The sequence below is a fragment of the Pseudophryne corroboree genome, chromosome 2 (genome assembly GCF_028390025.1).
Source record: "Pseudophryne corroboree isolate aPseCor3 chromosome 2, aPseCor3.hap2, whole genome shotgun sequence".
Classification (NCBI taxonomy): domain Eukaryota; kingdom Metazoa; phylum Chordata; class Amphibia; order Anura; family Myobatrachidae; genus Pseudophryne; species Pseudophryne corroboree.
This window is the reverse complement of record NC_086445.1, coordinates 680,637,347-680,659,050: the sequence shown is the minus strand read 5'-3', so window position 1 is coordinate 680,659,050 and position 21,704 is coordinate 680,637,347. Positions and strand designations below refer to the sequence as shown.

Below are 21,704 nucleotides of genomic sequence, written 5' to 3'. Positions count from 1 at the left end.
TTCTAGCGAGAGGCTGAGTGCTTCCATCCTCATGTGAAGCTGAACCACTAGCCATGAACATAGGCCAGGGCCTCAGCCGTTCCTTGCCACTCCGTGTGGTAAATGGCATATTGGCAAGTTTACGCTTCTCCTCCGACAATTTTATTTTAGGTTTTGGAGTCCTTTTTTTTCTGATATTTGGTGTTTTGGATTTGACATGCTCTGTACTATGACATTGGGCATCGGCCTTGGCAGACGACGTTGCTGGCATTTCATCGTCTCGGCCATGACTAGTGGCAGCAGCTTCAGCACGAGGTGGAAGTGGATCTTGATCTTTCCCTAATTTTGGAACCTCAACTTTTTTGTTCTCCATATTTTATAGGCAGAACTAAAAGGCACCTCAGGTAAACAATGGAGATGGATGGATTGGATAGTTTACTAGTATACAATTATGGACGGACTGCCACGGTTAGGTGGTATAAAAAAACCACGGTTAGGTGGTATATATTATAATAATAATACAATTATGGATGGACGGACTGCCTGCCGACTGCCGACACAGAGGTAGCCACAGCCGTGAACTACCGCACTGTACACTGGTTGATAAAGAGATAGTAGTATACTCGTAACAACTAGTATGACACTATGACGACGGTATAAAGAATGGAAAAAAAACCACGGTTAGGTGGTATATATTATAATAATAATACAATTATGGATGGACGGACTGCCTGCCGACTGCCGACACAGAGGTAGCCACAGCCGTGAACTACCGCACTGTACACTGGTTGATAAAGAGATAGTAGTATACTCGTAACAACTAGTATGACACTATGACGACGGTATAAAGAATGGAAAAAAAACCACGGTTAGGTGGTATATATTATAATAATAATACAATTATGGATGGACGGACTGCCTGCCGACTGCCGACACAGAGGTAGCCACAGCCGTGAACTACCGCACTGTACACTGGTTGATAAAGAGATAGTAGTATACTCGTAACAACTAGTATGACACTATGACGACGGTATAAAGAATGGAAAAAAAACCACGGTTAGGTGGTATATATTATAATAATAATACAATTATGGATGGACGGACTGCCTGCCGACTGCCGACACAGAGGTAGCCACAGCCGTGAACTACCGCACTGTACACTGGTTGATAAAGAGATAGTAGTATACTCGTAACAACTAGTATGACACTATGACGACGGTATAAAGAATGGAAAAAAAACCACGGTTAGGTGGTATATATTATAATAATAATACAATTATGGATGGACGGACTGCCTGCCGACTGCCGACACAGAGGTAGCCACAGCCGTGAACTACCGCACTGTACACTGGTTGATAAAGAGATAGTAGTATACTCGTAACAACTAGTATGACACTATGACGACGGTATAAAGAATGGAAAAAAACCCACGGTTAGGTGGTATATATTATAATAATAATACAATTATGGATGGACGGACTGCCTGCCGACTGCCGACACAGAGGTAGCCACAGCCGTGAACTACCGCACTGTACACTGGTTGATAAAGAGATAGTAGTATACTCGTAACAACTAGTATGACACTATGACGACGGTATAAAGAATGGAAAAAAAACCACGGTTAGGTGGTATATATTATAATAATAATACAATTATGGATGGACGGACTGCCTGCCGACTGCCGACACAGAGGTAGCCACAGCCGTGAACTACCGCACTGTACACTGGTTGATAAAGAGATAGTAGTATACTCGTAACAACTAGTATGACACTATGACGACGGTATAAAGAATGGAAAAAAAACCACGGTTAGGTGGTATATATTATAATAATAATACAATTATGGATGGACGGACTGCCTGCCGACTGCCGACACAGAGGTAGCCACAGCCGTGAACTACCGCACTGTACACTGGTTGATAAAGAGATAGTAGTATACTCGTAACAACTAGTATGACACTATGACGACGGTATAAAGAATGGAAAAAAAACCACGGTTAGGTGGTATATATTATAATAATAATACAATTATGGATGGACGGACTGCCTGCCGACTGCCGACACAGAGGTAGCCACAGCCGTGAACTACCGCACTGTACACTGGTTGATAAAGAGATAGTAGTATACTCGTAACAACTAGTATGACACTATGACGACGGTATAAAGAATGGAAAAAAAACCACGGTTAGGTGGTATATATTATAATAATAATACAATTATGGATGGACGGACTGCCTGCCGACTGCCGACACAGAGGTAGCCACAGCCGTGAACTACCGCACTGTACACTGGTTGATAAAGAGATAGTAGTATACTCGTAACAACTAGTATGACACTATGACGGTATAAAGAAAGAAAAAAAAATACCACGGTTAGGTGGTATATATTGTAATACAATTATGGATGGACGGACTGCCTGCCGAGTTCCGACTGCCGACACAGAGGTAGCCACAGCCGTGAACTACCGCACTGTACTGTGTCTGCTGCTAATATAGACTGGTTGATAAAGAGATAGTATACAATACATACAACAATGAATATACTACTATACTGGTGGTCAGGCACTGTGGTCACCACTAGTCACACTGGCAGTGGCACTCCTGCAGCAAAAGTGTGCACTGTTTAATTTTAAATTAATATAATATTATGTACTCCTGGGGGCTCCTGCTATAACAACCTGCAGTGCTCCCCAGTCTCCCCCACAATTATTATAAGCTTTGCCTTTTATACATTGATGTGCAGCACACTGGGCTGAGCTGAGTGCACACAGACTGAGTCACACTGTGTGACTGGCTGCTGCTGTGTATCGTTTTTTTTCAGGCAGAGAACGGATATAGCAGAGAACGGATATATATTAAAATAAATAAAAGTTAACTAACAACAACTGCACTGGTCACTGTGGTAAACTCTGTCTGACTCTGCACAATCTCTCTCTCTCTTCTAATCTAATTTCTAATGGAGAGGACGCCAGCCACGTCCTCTCCCTATCAATCTCAATGCACGTGTGAAAATGGCGGCGACGCGCGGCTCCTTATATAGAATCCGAGTCTCGCGAGAATCCGACAGCGTCATGATGACGTTCGGGCGCGCTCGGGTTAACCGAGCAAGGCGGGAAGATCCGAGTCGCTCGGACCCGTGAAAAAAAACATGAAGTTCGTGCGGGTTCGGATTCAGAGAAACCGAACCCGCTCATCTCTAGTGGGTAACAGAAGAATTATTTCCCTGGTGAAGAAAAATACCTTCACAACAGTTGCCCAGATCAAGAACACTCTCCAGGAGGTAGGTGTATATGTGTCAAAGTCAACAATCAAGAGAAGACTTCACAAGAGTGAATATAGAGGGTTCACTACACGATGTAAACCATTGGTGAGCCACAAAAACAGGAAGTCCAAATTAGAGTTTGCCAAACAACATCTAAAAAAGCCTTTACAGTTCTGGAACAACATCCAATGGACAGATGAGATAAAGATCAACTTGTACCAGTGTGATGGGAAGAGAAGAGTATAGAGAAGGAAAGGAACTGCTCATGATCCAAAACATACCACCTCATCAGTGAAGCATGGTGGTGGTAGTGTCATGGCGTGGGCATGTATGGTTGCCAATGGAACTGGTTCCCTTGTATTTATTGATAATGTGACTGCTGACAAAAGCAGCAGGATGAATTCTGAAGTGTTTCAGGCAATATTATCTGCTCATATTCAGTCAAATGCTTCAGAAATCATTGGACGGCGCTTCACAGTGCAGATGGACAATGACCCGAAGCATACTGTACTTCGAAAGCAAGCCAAAGAGTTTTTTAAGGCAAATAAGTGGAATGTTATGCAATGGCCAAGTCAATCACCTGTCCTGAATCCGACTGAGCATGCATTTCACTTGATGAAGACAAAACTGAAGGGAAAATGCCCCAAGAACAAGCAGGAACTGAAGACATTTGCAGTAGAGACCTGACAGAGCATCACCAGGGATGAAACCCAGCGTCTGGTGATGACTATGCTTTCCAGACTTCAGGCTGTAATTGACTGCGAAGGGTTTGCAACAGAGTATTAAAAAGTGAAAGTTTGATTTAGGATTGTTTAGTTTGTCCCATTACTTTTGGTCCCTTAAAAAGTGTGAGGCACATATAGAAATTGTTGTAATTCCTACACCGTTCACCTGATTTGGATGTAAATACCCCCAAATTAAAGCAGAAAGTCTGCAGTTAAAGCACATCTTGTTTGTTTCGTTTCAAATCCATTGTGGTGGTGTATAGAGGCCAAAATATGAGAATTGTCTCGATGTCCCAATATTTATGGACCTGACTGTATGTAATAGCCATTTGACCCAATTTAATTACACCAAATAGTTTTATTATGGCCACTAATAGACTTCTATAATGTTTACCTCTATTATTTTGGCTTTTTGGGAGGTTCAGGCAGATCCCCATTTTCTCTTATACTTATTTCTGGTTTTGCCGTCTAGAATTTTTGCGCAAATCCTGTTATTGCCATTTTTGAATAGGATAGTGTGCAGTCTGAGAAACTTTTTTGGGGCGATAGATGCATTAACTTTAGCTGCGTTCGTGGATCGCATTATTGCAGCTAATTGGATACCCCCATAGTGGTAAATTTATTAATCATTTTTATCAAAGCTGGTGATGATTGGCGGCATTTAAAACGGTAACTGTAAATGTACTCCTTTGCTAATGATGACTCTGATTTTACATGAGAGAGGTATGTCTTTTTATAACTGTAAGTTGCAGTTGTGCTTTTATTCACGCTGTACTAGAAACTGTTAAATTGTTTTGTCCTGTACTACTGTAAAAAATGAAGATCCTGTTTACAGTACAGCATAGCATTTGCTTTTCACACTTGTATTTTGTTTCAGCTCAAGTGTATGAGGACATTGAACTTGGTGGAGTCTTTGGAGAAGGAGGACTCAGTCGGGATCACCTTTTTCTTACCGTACACGATGCTGTTTTATATGCTTTGGCCAATAATACTGGAATATATAAAATCTCTGGGAAGGTAGGAACTGTTGTTTTACTGCTGTATATGAAATGGGCAACCTTATAAAAAAACACTTTCACTTTTCCCATAATAAAACTCTCCACTGTACTCTGTTTCACAGAATATTCGCTCTGTTTGGCTGCGTGGCTGGAGGAATTTGAGTTTTTGAGTCTTCCTCTTATTTATTTATTTTTATCGACAACCCAGTTCTATTTATACACTATAAATTCAGTGAAGTGTATAATATACAATTACAGGGCCTAACTCATACTTTCATGCAAGTCTGTTTTGCATACATATCTTGCTATTTTTCATGTTGCCCATGCTCTGTAACCATGCATATGCAACTTTGATCAGCTACGGGAAATTCAGACGTGTCTTATAATGTGGCCGCATATGCTTTTGTGCAACTAGAATAACCAGGGATGGATTGGCCATAGGGCTAACCATGAAGATTCCTGGTAGGCCAATGCGTCTGTGGGGCCTGTTTTGTGTGTTATCATGTGGACCCACTCCCCATATGACAGGCAGCCCACCACACTCAGTACACTGCATTGTCCCTATTCATTCTGTTATTCCACCTCTGCAGTACAGCAACTCTGCCATCCAGGGATGCTGCCATGGCTACATGGTATGTTTTACCTCTCGTGCTGCCCATGTTGGGACACTTCTACACAATAGTACAGGGACATTTTTAGTTCCCAATCGGCCCCTGGTCTCAGACAGAACTGCAGCAAAAGACGCAAGGAAGGCCGCAATTGCGTACTATTAGGCCCTATGAGGGGGGATACCGCCCCCCTCCACAGACCTCATCACCTAAGCAGACTGCACCCCCATATTTCCATAACTTCCCCGGACTGGTTTTCCATTCCAATCCGCCCCTGAGAATAACCCCCTCAGTGTGGAATGCCATTCCATGAAATGGTGAAGTAAAATCTCAAAGATTGTATAGCCAGAACTACAGTATAAACCAGTTCTAGTGCGAAGGTCAATTCATGCTAAGTTTCACTACAACTTATTTCTACAGCTTATTTCTACTCTGTCTTAATGTTTTTACAATGTTCTATTCACTTTCTTTTTTCAGTATTAGGCTCCACTTTCTTTGTCGTATTAGGTTCCATATCAAGCAGTGATTATGGTAATACAGCTTACTATGTTGATGATAGTCAGAGGATTATTATATAGCCACAGTTTGTGCTGTTAGGGTCAAGTATCCAACTGAGAAAGGAATTTCTTTGCCTATTACTGCATACTTTTCATGCTGTATAATATCCGCAGTACTGAACATTGATCTGTATTTCATTATAAACATCTCTTCTTGGTTAGTGGATGATGGAAATACCACTATTTATACTCTACAGCAGTGAATTTTTCAGTTTGCGGCACACCGAACAAGATTTAAAAATTGGCAAGGCACACCAGTACCCCAAGGAAAAATTACACACAGGGAAATAAAACAAACATATATTGGTCCCCAAGGGGAAACCACACACACACATTGTGCAACAGTTATTAAAATAATGCACTGATCCCCACAGTAATGGAACACACTGTCTGCCATAGTAATTCCACACATTGCCCCCCATAGTAATGCCATCACACTGTCCCCATAGTAATTGCACACACTGTCCCCCATAGTAACTGCACACATTGCCCCCCCCCACAGTAATGCCACCGCACACTGTCCCCAATTGTAAATGCACACATTGCCCCCCATAGTAATTTCTCCACACTGTCCCCCATAGTAATGCCACCACACACACTGATCCCCATAGTAATGCCACCACACACACTGACCCCCATAATGCCACCAGACACACTGAACCCCATAGTAATGCCACCACACACACTGACCCCCATAATAATGGCACTGCACACACTGTCTGCCATAGTCATAGAAGCACTGGTCCAAACCTGTTCTTCTTTTCACCCTTAGCGCCAGGAGCAGTGAGGAGCAGAGCAGCACGGGCGGGATGGTGATGTGTTCGTGACTTATGAGTCACACCACGTCGTAGGGGTCATGGGCGGGCCCGCAGGAGAGCTGCCGTCTTCACTATACAATGACGGTTGATTCTATTTCGGAGTGGGAGAAGGGACCTTCTGACGTATCTAGGGGAGGAGACACGTCACCAGGGGAAGGAGCTACGGGCGAGCAGGGTACCCGAAAAGTACCCTCGCGGGCTCGCTTCGCTCGCCACGCTTCGGGCTCGGTGGCTCGCTCCGCTCCGCTCGCCACCTGATTACTAAAGGTAATAGTTGGTGACGTGGATAGTAGAGGAACTATCCCGCTGGCCTTGCTCCTCCCCCTTGTGTTGTGACACCTCCCCCAGACGGAAAAGGTCCCTTAGCCCACTTGATTTTAGCATCTACCATACAATGACCGCGGAAGAGCTGCCTGCGCTGCTATAGACTTACAGTATCACTATCGGGCAGCGCAGGCAGCTCTTCCGCAGTCATTGTACAGTGAAGACGGCAGCAAACGAGGACAGGCAGCAGGGATCCTTGGCAGCGGCACGTTTGAAAATGTTATCTTTTTTTTTTAAATCTTTTGTTTTGGTTATCAAGAGGAACTGAAAGCCCAAATCAATGTTTTCAGTTCCGCTACGCCTGTAGAAGCTGGCTGGGTAGATTGACGTGGCAAAGACCTGGCAATTAACCCTTACTGCACCATGCCAATATCTCTGATTCTAAGCTGCCCCGGTAATATTCTTTAATAAATCACTGCAAAACCAATGATGCTCATTATCATTGACAGGTTGCATTGAAACAGACCCTTACCCTTAAGTTCTAGCCAGGTTGTTAGTGGAGGAGACCTGACTGGATGGCCACCAAATACATGGGTGCTTAGCAGATAGATGTATAGGTGGCAGACATGGCTGATGACATGTGGTGCAGTGTACATAATGAACAAAAGTTGGGCAACAGATCAACTCTTGTGCACATGGATCTTGACAGTTGCATAACATGGTTACATTTCCAATGCCATTCTCCACCAACATAAATCATGGGTGTAGTACAGCTTACCGACGCCGGGATCCCGGCAGCATACCGACGCCGGGATCCCGGCGGGGAGGGGCGAGTGCAGCAAGCCCCTTGCGGGCTCGCTGCGCTCGCCACGCTGCGGGCTCGGTGGCGACCTGCGGTCGCCACGGGTTCTGCTCCCACTCTATGGGTGTCGTGGACACCCACGAGTGGAAATAGTCCCTGTTGGTCGGCATGCGGACCATCGGGATAGTGAGCCGTCGGGCTGGTGAAGGAGGTCATGTGACTGTCGGTCAGCTGACCGGCGGTCACATGAATACCACCCATAAATCATAATGGTTTCAAGTCCTTTTCTCTATCGTCCTAGTGGATGCTGGGGTTCCTGAAAGGACCACGGGGGATAGCGGCTCCGCAGGAGACAGGGCACAAAAAGTAAAGCTTTATGATCAGGTGGTGTGTACTGGCTCCTCCCCCTATGACCCTCCTCCAAGCCTCAGTTAGGTTTTTGTGCCCGGCCGAGAAGGGTGCAATCTAGGTGGCTCTCCTAAAGAGCTGCTTAGAAAAGTTTAGCTTAGGTTTTTTATTTTACAGTGAGTCCTGCTGGCAACAGGATCACTGCAACGAGGGACTTAGGGGAGAAGAAGTGAACTCACCTGCGTGCAGGATGGATTGGCTTCTTTGGCTACTGGACATTAGCTCCAGAGGGACGATCACAGGTACAGCCTGGATGGTCACCGGAGCCTCGCCGCCGGCCCCCTTGCAGATGCTGAAAAGAGAAGAAGGTCCAGAATCGGCGGCAGAAGACTCCTCAGTCTTCTTAAGGTAGCGCACAGCACTGCAGCTGTGCGCCATTGCTCTCAGCACACTTCACACGGCAGTCACTGAGGGTGCAGGGCGCTGGGAGGGGGGCGCCCTGGGAGGCAATGTAAACCTATTTTTTGGCAAAAAATACCTCACATATAGCCTCCGGGGGCTATATGGAGATATTTAACCCCTGCCAGAATCCGTTAAAGAGCGGGAGACGAGCCCGCCGAAAAAGGGGCGGGCCTATCTCCTCAGCACACAGCGCCATTTTCCTCACACAGCTCCGCTGGTCAGGAAGGCTCCCAGGCTCTCCCCTGCACTGCACTACAGAAACAGGGTAAAACAAGAGAGGGGGGGCAAAATTGTGGCAAAATTATATATATTAAAGCAGCTATATAGGGAGCACTTATTATAAGGCTATCCCTGTCATATATAGCGCTTTTGGTGTGTGCTGGCAAACTCTCCCTCTGTCTCCCCAAAGGGCTAGTGGGGTCCTGTCTTCTTTAAGAGCATTCCCTGTGTGTCTGCTGTGTGTCGGTACGTGTGTGTCGACATGTGTGAGGACGATATTGGTGTGGAGGCGGAGCAATTGCCAAATATGGGGATGTCACCCCCTAGGGAGTCGACACCAGAATGGATGGCTTTATTTATGGAATTACGGGATAGTGTCAACACGCTAAAGCAGTCGTTTGACGACATGAGACGGCCGGACAATCAATCAGCACCTGTCCAGGCGCCTCAAACACCGTCAGGGGCTGTAAAACGCCCGTTACCTCAGTCGGTCGACACGGACCCAGACACAGGCACTGATTCCAGTGGCGACGGTGACGAATCAACCGTATTTTCCAGTAGGGCCACACGTTATATGATTTTGGCAATGAAGGAGGCGTTACATATTGCTGATACTACAGGTACCACAAAACAGGGTATTATGTGGGGTGTGAAAAAACTACCTATAGTTTTTCCTGAATCAGATGAATTAAATGAGGTGTGTGATGAAGCGTGGGTTGCCCCCGATAAAAAACTGCTAATTTCAAAGAAGTTATTGGCTTTATACCCTTTCCCGCCAGAGGTTAGGGCGCGCTGGGAAACACCTCCTAGGGTGGACAAGGCGCTCACACGCTTATCAAAACAAGTGGCGTTACCCTCTCCTGAGACGGCCGCACTTAAAGATCCAGCAGATAGGAGGATGGAAAATATCCAAAAAAGTATATACACACATACAGGTGTTATACTACGACCAGCTATAGCGACAGCCTGGATGTGCAGTGCTGGGGTAGCTTGGTCAGAGTCCCTGATTGAAAATATTGATACCCTGGATAGGGACAATGTTTTACTGTCTTTAGAGCAAATAAAGGATGCGTTTCTTTATATGCGTGATGCACAGAGGGATATTTGCACACTGGCATCACGGGTAAGTGCTATGTCCATTTCGGCCAGAAGAAGTTTATGGACGCGACAGTGGTCAGGTGATGCGGACTCAAAACGGCATATGGAAGTTTTGCCGTATAAAGGGGAGGAGTTATTTGGTGTTGGTCTATCGGATTTGGTGGCCACGGCTACAGCCGGGAAATCCACCTTTTTACCTCAAGTCACTCCCCAACAGAAAAAGACACCGACTTTTCAACCGCAGCCCTTTCGTTCCTTTAAAAACAAGAGAGCAAAGGGATATTCATATCTGCCACGAGGCAGAGGAAGGGGGAAGAGACTGCAACAGGCAGCTCCTTCCCAGGAACAGAAGCCCTCCCCCGCTTCTACAAAAGCCTCAGCATGACGCTGGGGCTTCTCAAGCGGACTCGGGGGCGGTGGGGGGTCGTCTCAAGAATTTCAGCGCGCAGTGGGCTCACTCGCAGGTGGATCCCTGGATCCTGCAGATAATATCTCAGGGTTACAGGTTGGAACTAGAGACGTCTCCACCTCGCCGTTTCCTGAAGTCTGCTTTACCAACGTCCCCCTCCGACAGGGTGACGGTCTTGGAAGCCATTCACAAGCTGTACTCTCAGCAGGTGATAGTCAAGGTACCTCTTTTACAACAAGGAAAGGGGTATTATTCCACTCTATTTGTGGTACCGAAGCCGGATGGCTCGGTAAGACCTATTCTAAATCTGAAATCCTTGAACCTGTACATAAAAAAGTTCAAGTTCAAGATGGAGTCACTCAGAGCGGTGATAGCGAACCTGGAAGAAGGGGACTTTATGGTATCCTTGGACATCAAGGATGCGTATCTCCACGTTCCAATTTACCCCTCACACCAGGGGTACCTCAGGTTCGTCGTACAGAACTGTCACTATCAGTTTCAGACGCTGTCGTTTGGATTGTCCACGGCACCTCGGGTCTTTACCAAGGTAATGGCCGAGATGATGATTCTTCTTCGAAGAAAAGGCGTATTAATTATCCCATACTTGGACGATCTCCTAATAAGGGCAAGGTCCAGAGAACAGCTAGAGATGGGACTAGCACTGTCTCAAGAAGTGCTAAAGCAGCACGGGTGGATTCTGAATATTCCGAAATCCCAGTTAATTCCGACAACACGTCTGCTGTTCCTAGGGATGATTCTGGACACGGTTCAGAAAAAGGTTTTTCTCCCGGAGGAAAAAGCCAAGGAGTTATCCGAACTTGTCAGGAACCTCCTAAAACCAGGAAAGGTGTCTGTACATCAATGCACAAGAGTCCTGGGAAAAATGGTGGCTTCTTACGAAGCAATTCCATTCGGCAGATTCCACGCAAGAGTTTTCCAGAGGGATCTGCTGGACAAATGGTCAGGGTCGCATCTTCAGATGCACCAGCGGATAACCCTGTCTCCAAGGACAAGGGTATCTCTTCTGTGGTGGTTGCAGAGTGCTCATCTATTGGAGGGCCGCAGATTCGGCATACAGGATTGGATCCTGGTGACCACGGACGCCAGCCTGAGAGGCTGGGGAGCAGTCACACAAGGAAGAAACTTCCAGGGCGTGTGGTCGAGCCTGGAAACGTCTCTTCACATAAACATTCTGGAACTAAGAGCAATCTACAATGCTCTAAGCCAGGCAGAACCTCTGCTTCAAGGAAAACCGGTGTTGATCCAGTCGGACAACATCACGGCAGTCGCCCATGTAAACAGACAGGGCGGCACAAGAAGCAGGAGTGCAATGGCAGAAGCTGCAAGGATTCTTCGCTGGGCAGAGAATCATGTGATAGCACTGTCAGCAGTGTTCATCCCGGGAGTGGACAACTGGGAAGCAGACTTCCTCAGCAGACACGACCTTCACCCGGGAGAGTGGGGACTTCATCCAGAAGTTTTCCACATGCTTGTAACCCGTTGGGAAAGACCAATGGTGGACATGATGGCGTCTCGCCTCAACAAAAAACTGGACAGGTATTGCGCCAGGTCAAGAGATCCGCAGGCAATAGCTGTGGACGCGCTGGTAACGCCTTGGGTGTACCAGTCGGTGTATGTGTTTCCTCCTCTGCCTCTCATACCAAAAGTATTGAGAATTATATGGCAAAGAGGCGTAAGAACGATACTAGTGGCTCCGGATTGGCCAAGAAGGACTTGGTACCCGGAACTTCAAGAGATGATCACGGAGGATCCGTGGCCTCTACCTCTGAGAAGGGACCTGCTTCAGCAGGGTCCCTGTCTGTTTCAAGACTTACCGCGGCTGCGTTTGACGGCATGGCGGTTGAACGCCGGATCCTAAAGGAAAAAGGCATTCCGGAAGAAGTCATTCCTACCTTGATTAAAGCAAGGAAGGAAGTAACCGCGCAACATTATCACCGCATTTGGCGAAAATATGTTGCGTGGTGCGAGGATCGGAGTGCTCCGACGGAGGAATTTCAACTGGGTCGATTCCTACATTTCCCTCAGGATTGTCTATGGGTCTCAAATTGGGATCTATTAAGGTTCAAATTTCGGCCCTGTCGATTTTCTTCCAGAAAGAATTGGCTTCAGTTCCTGAAGTCCAGACCTTTGTTAAGGGAGTACTGCATATACAGCCCCCTGTGGTGCCTCCAGTGGCACCGTGGGATCTCAATGTTGTTTTGGACTTTCTCAAATCTCATTGGTTTGACTTTGAACCACTAAAAAATTTGGATTTGAAATATCTCACATGGAAAGTGACCATGCTACTAGCCCTGGCTTCGGCCAGGAGAGTGTCAGAACTGGCAGCTTTATCTTACAAAAGCCCATATCTGATTTTCCATTCGGACAGGGCAGAACTGCGGACTCGTCCGCATTTTCTCCCTAAGGTGGTGTCAGCATTTCATCTGAACCAGCCTATTGTAGTGCCTGCGGCTACAAGCGACTTGGAGGACTCCAAGTTGTTGGACGTTGTCAGAGCTTTAAAAATATACATTTCAAGGACAGCTGGAGTCAGGAAATCTGACTCACTGTTTATACTATATGCTCCCAACAAGTTGGGCGCTCCTGCGTCTAAGCAGACTATTGCTCGCTGGATTTGTAGTACGATTCAGCTTGCACATTCTGTGGCAGGCCTGCCACAGCCAAAATCTGTAAAAGCCCACTCCACAAGGAAGGTGGGTTCTTCTTGGGCGGCTGCCCGAGGGGTCTCGGCATTACAACTCTGCCGAGCGGCTACGTGGTCGGGGGAGAACACGTTTGTAAAATTCTACAAATTTGATACCCTGGCTAAGGAGGACCTGGAGTTCTCTCATTCGGTGCTGCAGAGTCATCCGCACTCTCCCGCCCGTTTGGGAGCTTTGGTATAATCCCCATGGTCCTTTCAGGAACCCCAGCATCCACTAGGACGATAGAGAAAATAAGAATTTACTTACCGATAATTCTATTTCTCGGAGTCCGTAGTGGATGCTGGGCGCCCATCCCAAGTGCGGATTATCTGCAATAATTGTACATAGTTATTGTTACCTAAATCGGGTTATTGTTGTAGGGAGCCATCTTTCAGAGGCTCCTCTGTTATCATACTGTTAACTGGGTTTAGATCACAGGTTGTACGGTGTGATTGGTGTGGCTGGTATGAGTCTTACCCGGGATTCATAAATCCTTCCTTATTGTGTACGCTCGTCCGGGCACAGTATCCTAACTGAGGCTTGGAGGAGGGTCATAGGGGGAGGAGCCAGTACACACCACCTGATCATAAAGCTTTACTTTTTGTGCCCTGTCTCCTGCGGAGCCGCTATCCCCCGTGGTCCTTTCAGGAACCCCAGCATCCACTACGGACTCCGAGAAATAGGATTATCGGTAAGTAAATTCTTATTTTTAACTCCTCTGACCCTTAGCATTCTCCTCATTCCACCAGCACAGTTCTTATTCACATCCAAAATAATACATTTTATGGAGATATTCTGCATCACTGTTAGATAATCAATTTTATACTTTTAGATTACCACTACTACAACAGGGATCACTCTTAGATCAAAGCCATTCCCATAGCCAGGTGCCAAAAGAGTGAGGCTGCCTAGTGACAGCTCTTCCGCTCACAGTGTGGGACCACCTTATAGGGTTTCTTTCCACTTATCGTTGCTGCACAGCCATCCAGTTACAATACAGTTACGCCTGCTCACTTCCCCTCTTAAATAGGGTACATATCTTCTTTATGTTCAGGGGCTACTACCATCTGGCCAATGGATTCCATATCTTCTAAGCAGCCAAGCTACTTGAAACAATGACCCCCATCAGGATATGGGGGGACTTTACAAAGGTGTTGTCATACTGGTGGGACTTCTTCCCCTCTTTCAGAGCTACTTTCACTTAAGCCACACTGCCAGACTGAATCTACCCCCCTTCAAAGTATGGGGCTTTATCAAGAGGGCTCTTTCCTATTATACATATGTAGAGGCACCCTCTTGTTCTTGATGAGTGCTACATAAAGAAGACTGGTTGCTTTAAAGTTCCTATTTACAGTCAAGCCTCTGAAAATGCATTTTTTTCTGAGGTTTGACCGCATTTCGCATATGCGCCAAGCATTACCCAATAGAAGACTATGAGCATCTGTTCGCATTTGCACAGAGAGGGATCCCTCCTAATTGCCCTTGTGGTTCGCACCAGACAACGCACGCAAACACTGAAGTCCCCACACCTCAAAGGACAACTCTTATCAGAAGAGCTGTCCTTTGCTTAAATCTTCATGCATCTCGCATTAATTAACACTGATCTGAATGTAATCATTGGTGCCTGCATTGGCATGGGAAAACAGAAACTTTATAGCCTCTGGTCCTCTGTATGCCCTGCCAATAGTAACCAGTCACTTTAAGTTTTTGCTGTGTTCTTCATGCCCTTAGTGTCCTTACCTGGGCCACCGTCTGGGGGGGACCGTCTGGACTTTTGTCCCGGTGAGGACAGACAAGGAGCCCAGGTGGCATCGGTGTATAGACGGCAGGCAACCATAGAGATAGACAGCGATGGTGGCATTTCAAATGTGGTGCTGGCAGCCAGCCAATTGGGATTCGCAGACCAGCAGTCAGTCTGGAGCGTCCACTCCTTATTGGCTGCTGGACCATAATTTCTGATTTGCAATGCTGCCGCCACTGTCACTCTCACTACCAGTACTCACACACTGAATTCATCTGCTCCCTACAGCCATCCTCTGTGCTCCCCACACACAAAGTATTCTATTTTATTCCTGGCCCTGCATGTGAGGCCATCGTATGACATCAGCAAGGACTTACTCCAGATAGGTAGGCTTAAGTATGGCATGGGATAGCTGATTCTGGAGTTAAAGTGGTGTTACTGTCTACTGAATTCCTGTTGCTATATCATGATAAGCCATTATGTACTGTGTACACATTTCGTGTACATATCACATATCTTAAGTTCTGATAAATCCCTAAAACATTTACAATATATTTGTGAATGTTATTTAAACAAGCTTCACTTAACCATTCAGATTCTATTTAAACAAAGCTACTTGATTCTGCATGTATAGTAGTCTCGTAACTAGGGGTGCAATGAATTTGAAGCCTTACGACATGAGCAAAACCAGCACGTGTGTGTGTGTGTGTGTGTGTGTGTGTGTGTGTGTGTGTGTGTGTGTGTGTGTGTGTGTGTGTGTGTTGGGGGCGGGGGGCACCTTAAGAATTAATTAATTTGGACTTCTCCCCATTCTACTACTGCCTCGACCCTCTAACTTGTCTGTGTACTCTTCTATACTCTTAGGCTGGGTACACACTAGAACAATATCTCGTTTGTTAGAGCAATGAACAATGTATCAGTAACAGGTCAACAGCACAACTGATATATCGGCATGTCTGGCTGTGTGTAAGGGCGACCCGCCGACCTTCCCTGTATGCTGACTGCAGGGACCAGGGGCTGGATGGCAATTTTTAGCATGGGGGGGGGCAAATGCTTGCAAGTGATCCTCAATCAGCAACGGAAATATGGAGGTGAACCAAGCATACGCAAGTACAAAATGATGCAGAATCATAACCATTTTAAGCGCACCCACACTTATGGCTAAAGGAGCATATCTGGTCTGTAGTGGGGAATATCACTTAGATAAAGTTCCGTCAGGTTGTGCTGTCAGAACTGTGGGCCACAAAGTTGATCGCAATCATAAATACACCTGTTACCAGGAGCATCTCCCACGACAAGTTGATGGGCACTGATGATGAAACCAAACATATGGACAGGGGATGGACGAACCACAAGATATATAAAACGCTGCATACGGGTGAATATGTAGTTTATCTGTGCCCACAAAGTGGAGCAAACGTGCCAATTTCCACCTGACCATCATTATGCCCAGAGGAAGGAACTCTCTCTCAGTCTGTGAGTCAGTGTGCGAGCGTGCTTGCACTGTTGTGTCCCGTTATTGGTGGAGAGCTTCAATTCACCAATCAGTGTTTACATACTCCCACAACTGTGATTAGTGGATGGCCAGCGCCATTCCCCAATCAACACTGCAGTGTGACTGTGATGCAAAACTGTCTAGGCTGCCCCACTGCGTATGCATGGAGTAACATCCAGGAGACAGGCATGTGGAGGGACCTGATGACATAAAGTGGCACGTGAGAAAGTCTGTATGGCACTGAAGTGTGGTAAATAAATGAAAAAAAAACACAATAGGAATATGGTGTACTGTAACATTTAAATGATAATCACAATGTACAATAGAGATTGTGCTGAACAAATAGGGAAATTAGAAACCATGGGCCTAATCCAGATGTGATTGGTGTGGAAGCAGGAGTGATGCTCAGATATGGTAATGCAGCAGGAGGCATCTGGCATAGGTAAACGCCTCCTGCATGCATGTGTGATCCAGTGCTGCTTCTGAGGATGCGGCATCTGTTCACCGCCAACGCAGAACCCGTACTTCACATGCACAGAATCCTGCACTGGGTCCAGGGATGTAGCATCTGGTCACAGCCGACGCTAAACCCATACTGCATATGCACAGGATCACACACTGCATCCAGGGATGTACCATCTGATCACTGCCAACGCAGGACACGTATTGCACACGCACAGGATCACAAGCTGCGTCCGGGGATGTAGCATCTGATCACCGCCGACGCAGGACCCCTACTGCACATGCACAGGATCCCGTGCTAAGTTCTGGGATGTAACATCTGATCACCGCAGACGCAGGACACGTACTACACATGAGCAGGATCCCGCACTGCATCCATGAACAAGTGGATGAAGTCACTTAAAAATTAAAACACATTACACATAACAATAAAATTACATCTAAAATTATATACAGTATAGTATATATGAATGGAAAACAAAGCAAAAAGAACTAATCATGATTGATACTCTCCAGATTTCACGAAAAAGTTTGAAACCAAGCTTTTTATATAATTTTCATAAAATCCAGCGAGTGCCAATTGTGTTTCTTTCTTTGATTACTGTTGCACATTTATATACTGTATAATAAATGTCATTGTCCCCCACTCCTACCGATATATATCTTTAATGAGTTTGTGTACCCCATCACACATATATATATATATATATATATATATATATATATAATTATTTTTTTACCCCTCCTGCTATACCAGACACCTTATGTACAGATGGAGCCATGCTAGTCGTGACTCCATCTGTGACTAAGAGCGCCCACCTGGGCGCGCCTATCGCCGAGAGCGTCCCCTTCCACCTGGGCGCACACAACCGTGGCAGAGACGCGCCCCATTCATTTTAAAGGAGAGCGTCTCTGTCCGCTTGCCCAGACAGAGACACTCTGAATGGGAGCGTCTCTGTGCACTCCTGGCGTGACTAGGCGGACAGATCGCCTAGTCACGCCGGGAGTACTCGTTTGCGATGTAGCCGCCTCAGATAAGCGCGGCTCCATCTGTACCTTATGCCTATCACCCACCCCTTATACAGTATCATTTATGTTTATCACCTTACCCCCCCCCCCCCACCCCCTTATAATCTTTATGCCTATCACATACACCTCCCTGCATCATGCTGACTGCATCATGGCAAGTAGAGCCAAAAGCAGCAGCTCATTCCAGTCTGAAAAGGCAGATTAGCGCGGCCCCAAAACTTTTAAATTGTACTGGCCTATCACCTTGTCCACCAGACTAGCCCGCCACTGCCAGGGACTGACATCACTGCTGGGCGGGCAAGATCAAATTCAGAAACACATTGAGTGGCCAATTGGTGTGTATGCTTACCAAATCATCTGCTGTGTCGACAGGTGGATCCATCATTGTATGTATCGTAACTAATGAGCTACCTATAACTTTGTAGCATGTGTTTGCACAGTGGGCCTTATTCAGGTTTGTTAGCAAACCAAAAGAGCAAGCAACTGGGCAAAACTATGCTGCAGTGCAGGTGGGGCAGATGTAACGTGCAAATAGAGTTAGATTTGGGTGGGGTGTGTTCAAACTGAAATCGAAATTGCAGTGTAAAAATTAACCAGCCAGTATTCATCCTGCACAGAAACAATATAACCCACCCAAATCTAACTCTCTCTGCACATGTTCCATCTGCTCCACCTGCAGTGCACATGGTTTTGCCTATTTTGGTTTGCTAACAAACCTGAATAACATCCAGTGTTAATAATAACCATCATTGACTTAATCCTATTAAAATGCACCAAGCAATCGATTTGAACACCAAAAATCCTGAATTATAGTCAAACACATTACTTATGAGCTATCTGTAAAAATGTATTAAATCTTTGCACCATTTAATAATCACTTTCATTTGAATCCCCGTATCTTAAAATACAGAATTTACAGCACTTCACCATGGAACATGACATAGAGCAGCCTACGATAATCCCTTTTCCAAATCCGGTCAGCTCCTTCCAGCAAGCCATCTTGTTAGCAAATGATGTTATCAGTGCCTTTCCACCCATTTTATACCTTCACGAACACATGTGTGCTGCATTGCGCAGAGAGAGAGAGGGGGGGGGGGGGGGGGGAATCAATCAGTTTTGTATACACTGTGTATTTTACAGGCATCATATTGCCTCCCCCCAGAAAAGGGGCTCTGTAAAAAAACTTACAAGAAAGATCAGTAATAAATGATAACACTAGTATCTACTGTATTTCAGGATTTTGGTGACACAGAGATTCGTGTGCAGGATATGCAAGATGAAATCAACGAGGATTATCCAAATCTTGAAGAGGTGACTATCACTATAGATTAACTCTGAATAGGGGATTCTGTTTAACTTAATCTCTGTGATAATATCAGCTTTCAAATTCTCCTGTTGTTTATTGTGTAACTTAATAAGAAGAAAATGTGCTCAGATACCACAACTCACAGTACAACAAAACTTTCGATTTGCTCATCTGACAAGTTGTTCAGATGTAGCCACGCTCATCGTGGCTAGAAAGTGGCCACACGTGCACTTCTGGGGTGGCTAGACACGCCTGTGTCGGGCTGCGTCTATTGCTGCACCAATGGAAAGTGAATGGTCGCAGGTGCGACTAAGACGCATCCGCGTCTATGTGGCGCTACGATGAGCGTGGCTACATCTGCATGGCACACTATTTTTACAGTTAGTAAGAGTACACTTTCCCCACACAAGTGGATCTTGCCTCCCATAGTAGTGATAAAGCTAAATTATTTATCGTACTTATAACCCTTTATGAGGTCTAAGAACACTGTACGCTATCTACGTAAGAAGTACCGTAAGGGTACGCTAGTTGCGTATCGATCGCTCAGCCGTAGGCGAGACGCTCAAGCGTCGCGTTCGCTCACGGCCCAGAGATCACAGGCTGACACGCTATTGGCTGTTGACTGACGTAATGATTCGCTATGGCGTAGCGGACGCTCGAGACCACGAGGAGATCACCAGCGGCGCAGACGCTCACAACGCTATACCTTTATATCTATACCTTTAACAATGAGATACACAGTATACCTTAGTGTAGAGACAAAGTGTAAGTGTAACCTGGTGTAACCTGATTAACTACAAAGCTGCTTGAGCGTCACCGACGCTCTATGAACACTTAACACTATGAGAAAATACACAGATATCTGTTTAGGGTCCAAAGCCTATTATATGTATTATAACTAATTATTCTTGCAAAAAGGAATCACAGTACAAATGATACACTACAGTATAACATAAACCAACTAACCAGATAACTATGCAGGAAATACAATACAATCTAATCAAGGGAAAATACGAGAGAAAGAGAAGAGAGGGAGAGAGAGAGATGAGAGAAATGGCTCACAGTAAGACAATATGATCACGGAGAAAAACTTACGCACAAGGGGAAACGATCGCATGCGCCTGGACATCCAGCACCCGATTTTCAGCAATGAGAACCGTTGAAGAGTGAGAGCTGGATGTGGTCGGCCTGCCTATTTATGCCCCACACACAATGCAATCTAATGGTCCCTACAATCTGATCGTCCATTGGACACAGGAATTCGGCTTCGCATTATAACAAAAGGTCATAGGTTGATTCATACAGGTGGGCTGTGACGATTTCAAACAGCTCAGGTGGGTGGGACACTGGGTTTCCCGCCGCATACCTGAGTAAGAGTAAATAATAGTAATGGACATAAACTTCTTATGTCCATAACTATTCGCACGAGCGATTAATACGCTCCAAACCAACACCGGAATATTGCTATTTAAATACTCTTCCGATGGGTACCAAACACTACTGTATGACTCCTGTTAGACCCTTCCCACAATACAAAGAGGGATCCCTCCGTTCAGGGACATTCTATATTAACCAAACTTTCAGAATCTATCAAAGGGACCATAATCTATAAACTACGTTAATTGTGGAAATATGTAACGATTGGGTCGCACGCTACGACTACATACTCTTTACCGTAAATACGCATACCGATGCGAGCGGGTGCACGCATCAGCGGGTATGCGCCATCACGGGAAAGCGCACGCATGCGCAGCGCGGACCTGTGTGAGGTGCAAATATGGCAGTGTGCATAGAGATATTTTTCTGACTTTGACAGTCCACCCTTTGGCAGTCAATAATAACTGCCACCTTCTAAAACATTTCAAAAAGAGAAAAATATATGTCAGGGGTTAATTCATTTCCATGGTTGGGTAGGGGAGGAGAGAGGAGTAGGTGTGAAGAGGGTATGACCTAGTGAGATAGCAGAAGCATGTGTGTATGAGTCCATGTTTGGGGGGTCATGTATCATCGTGCCGTACGTGTTGTAAATCAAGCTTCGAGGTATTGCGAAGTATACATTTGAATTCCTTCTTATCCCGTGGTACAGGTCTGTGGATGGGCTGTCAAACTTTACCGAGCTCTTTTCGGCTTTTGAACAAAATGGGGAGCACATTTTAGTTGATGATACATGAATGGGGGAATATGTGATTGCTGATATCTGTGCCTGTATTCCCTATACTATGTGTGTTATTACCTGAGGGTTGTAGAAATGAAGAAAAGACATAATTACGGTAAATGCGGTGGTATTCTATGTCAGGTTAATGTACATCTGTCGGTTGAAGTTTTGTTCGGTATCAGTTGAAAGTCGTCTTCTTTGCGCTGTTTTGCTCATTAAGCGTGAGCAATAAGCTTTGTCAATGCCATTAGATTTACAAAAAA

At 45.6% G+C, this 21,704-nt stretch overlaps 1 protein-coding gene across 1 annotated transcript in view; it reads left to right on the top strand.

Annotated features, from left to right (window-relative positions):
- Positions 1-21,704, top strand: part of SLC26A9 (solute carrier family 26 member 9) — a 194,533-nt gene that overhangs the window by 149,226 nt on the left and 23,603 nt on the right. The window contains exons 18-19 of the mRNA XM_063955157.1: positions 4,843-4,982; positions 19,217-19,291. Of these exons, the coding sequence (XP_063811227.1) occupies positions 4,843-4,982; positions 19,217-19,291 (215 nt within the window). The remainder of the gene's footprint in view (positions 1-4,842; positions 4,983-19,216; positions 19,292-21,704) is intronic.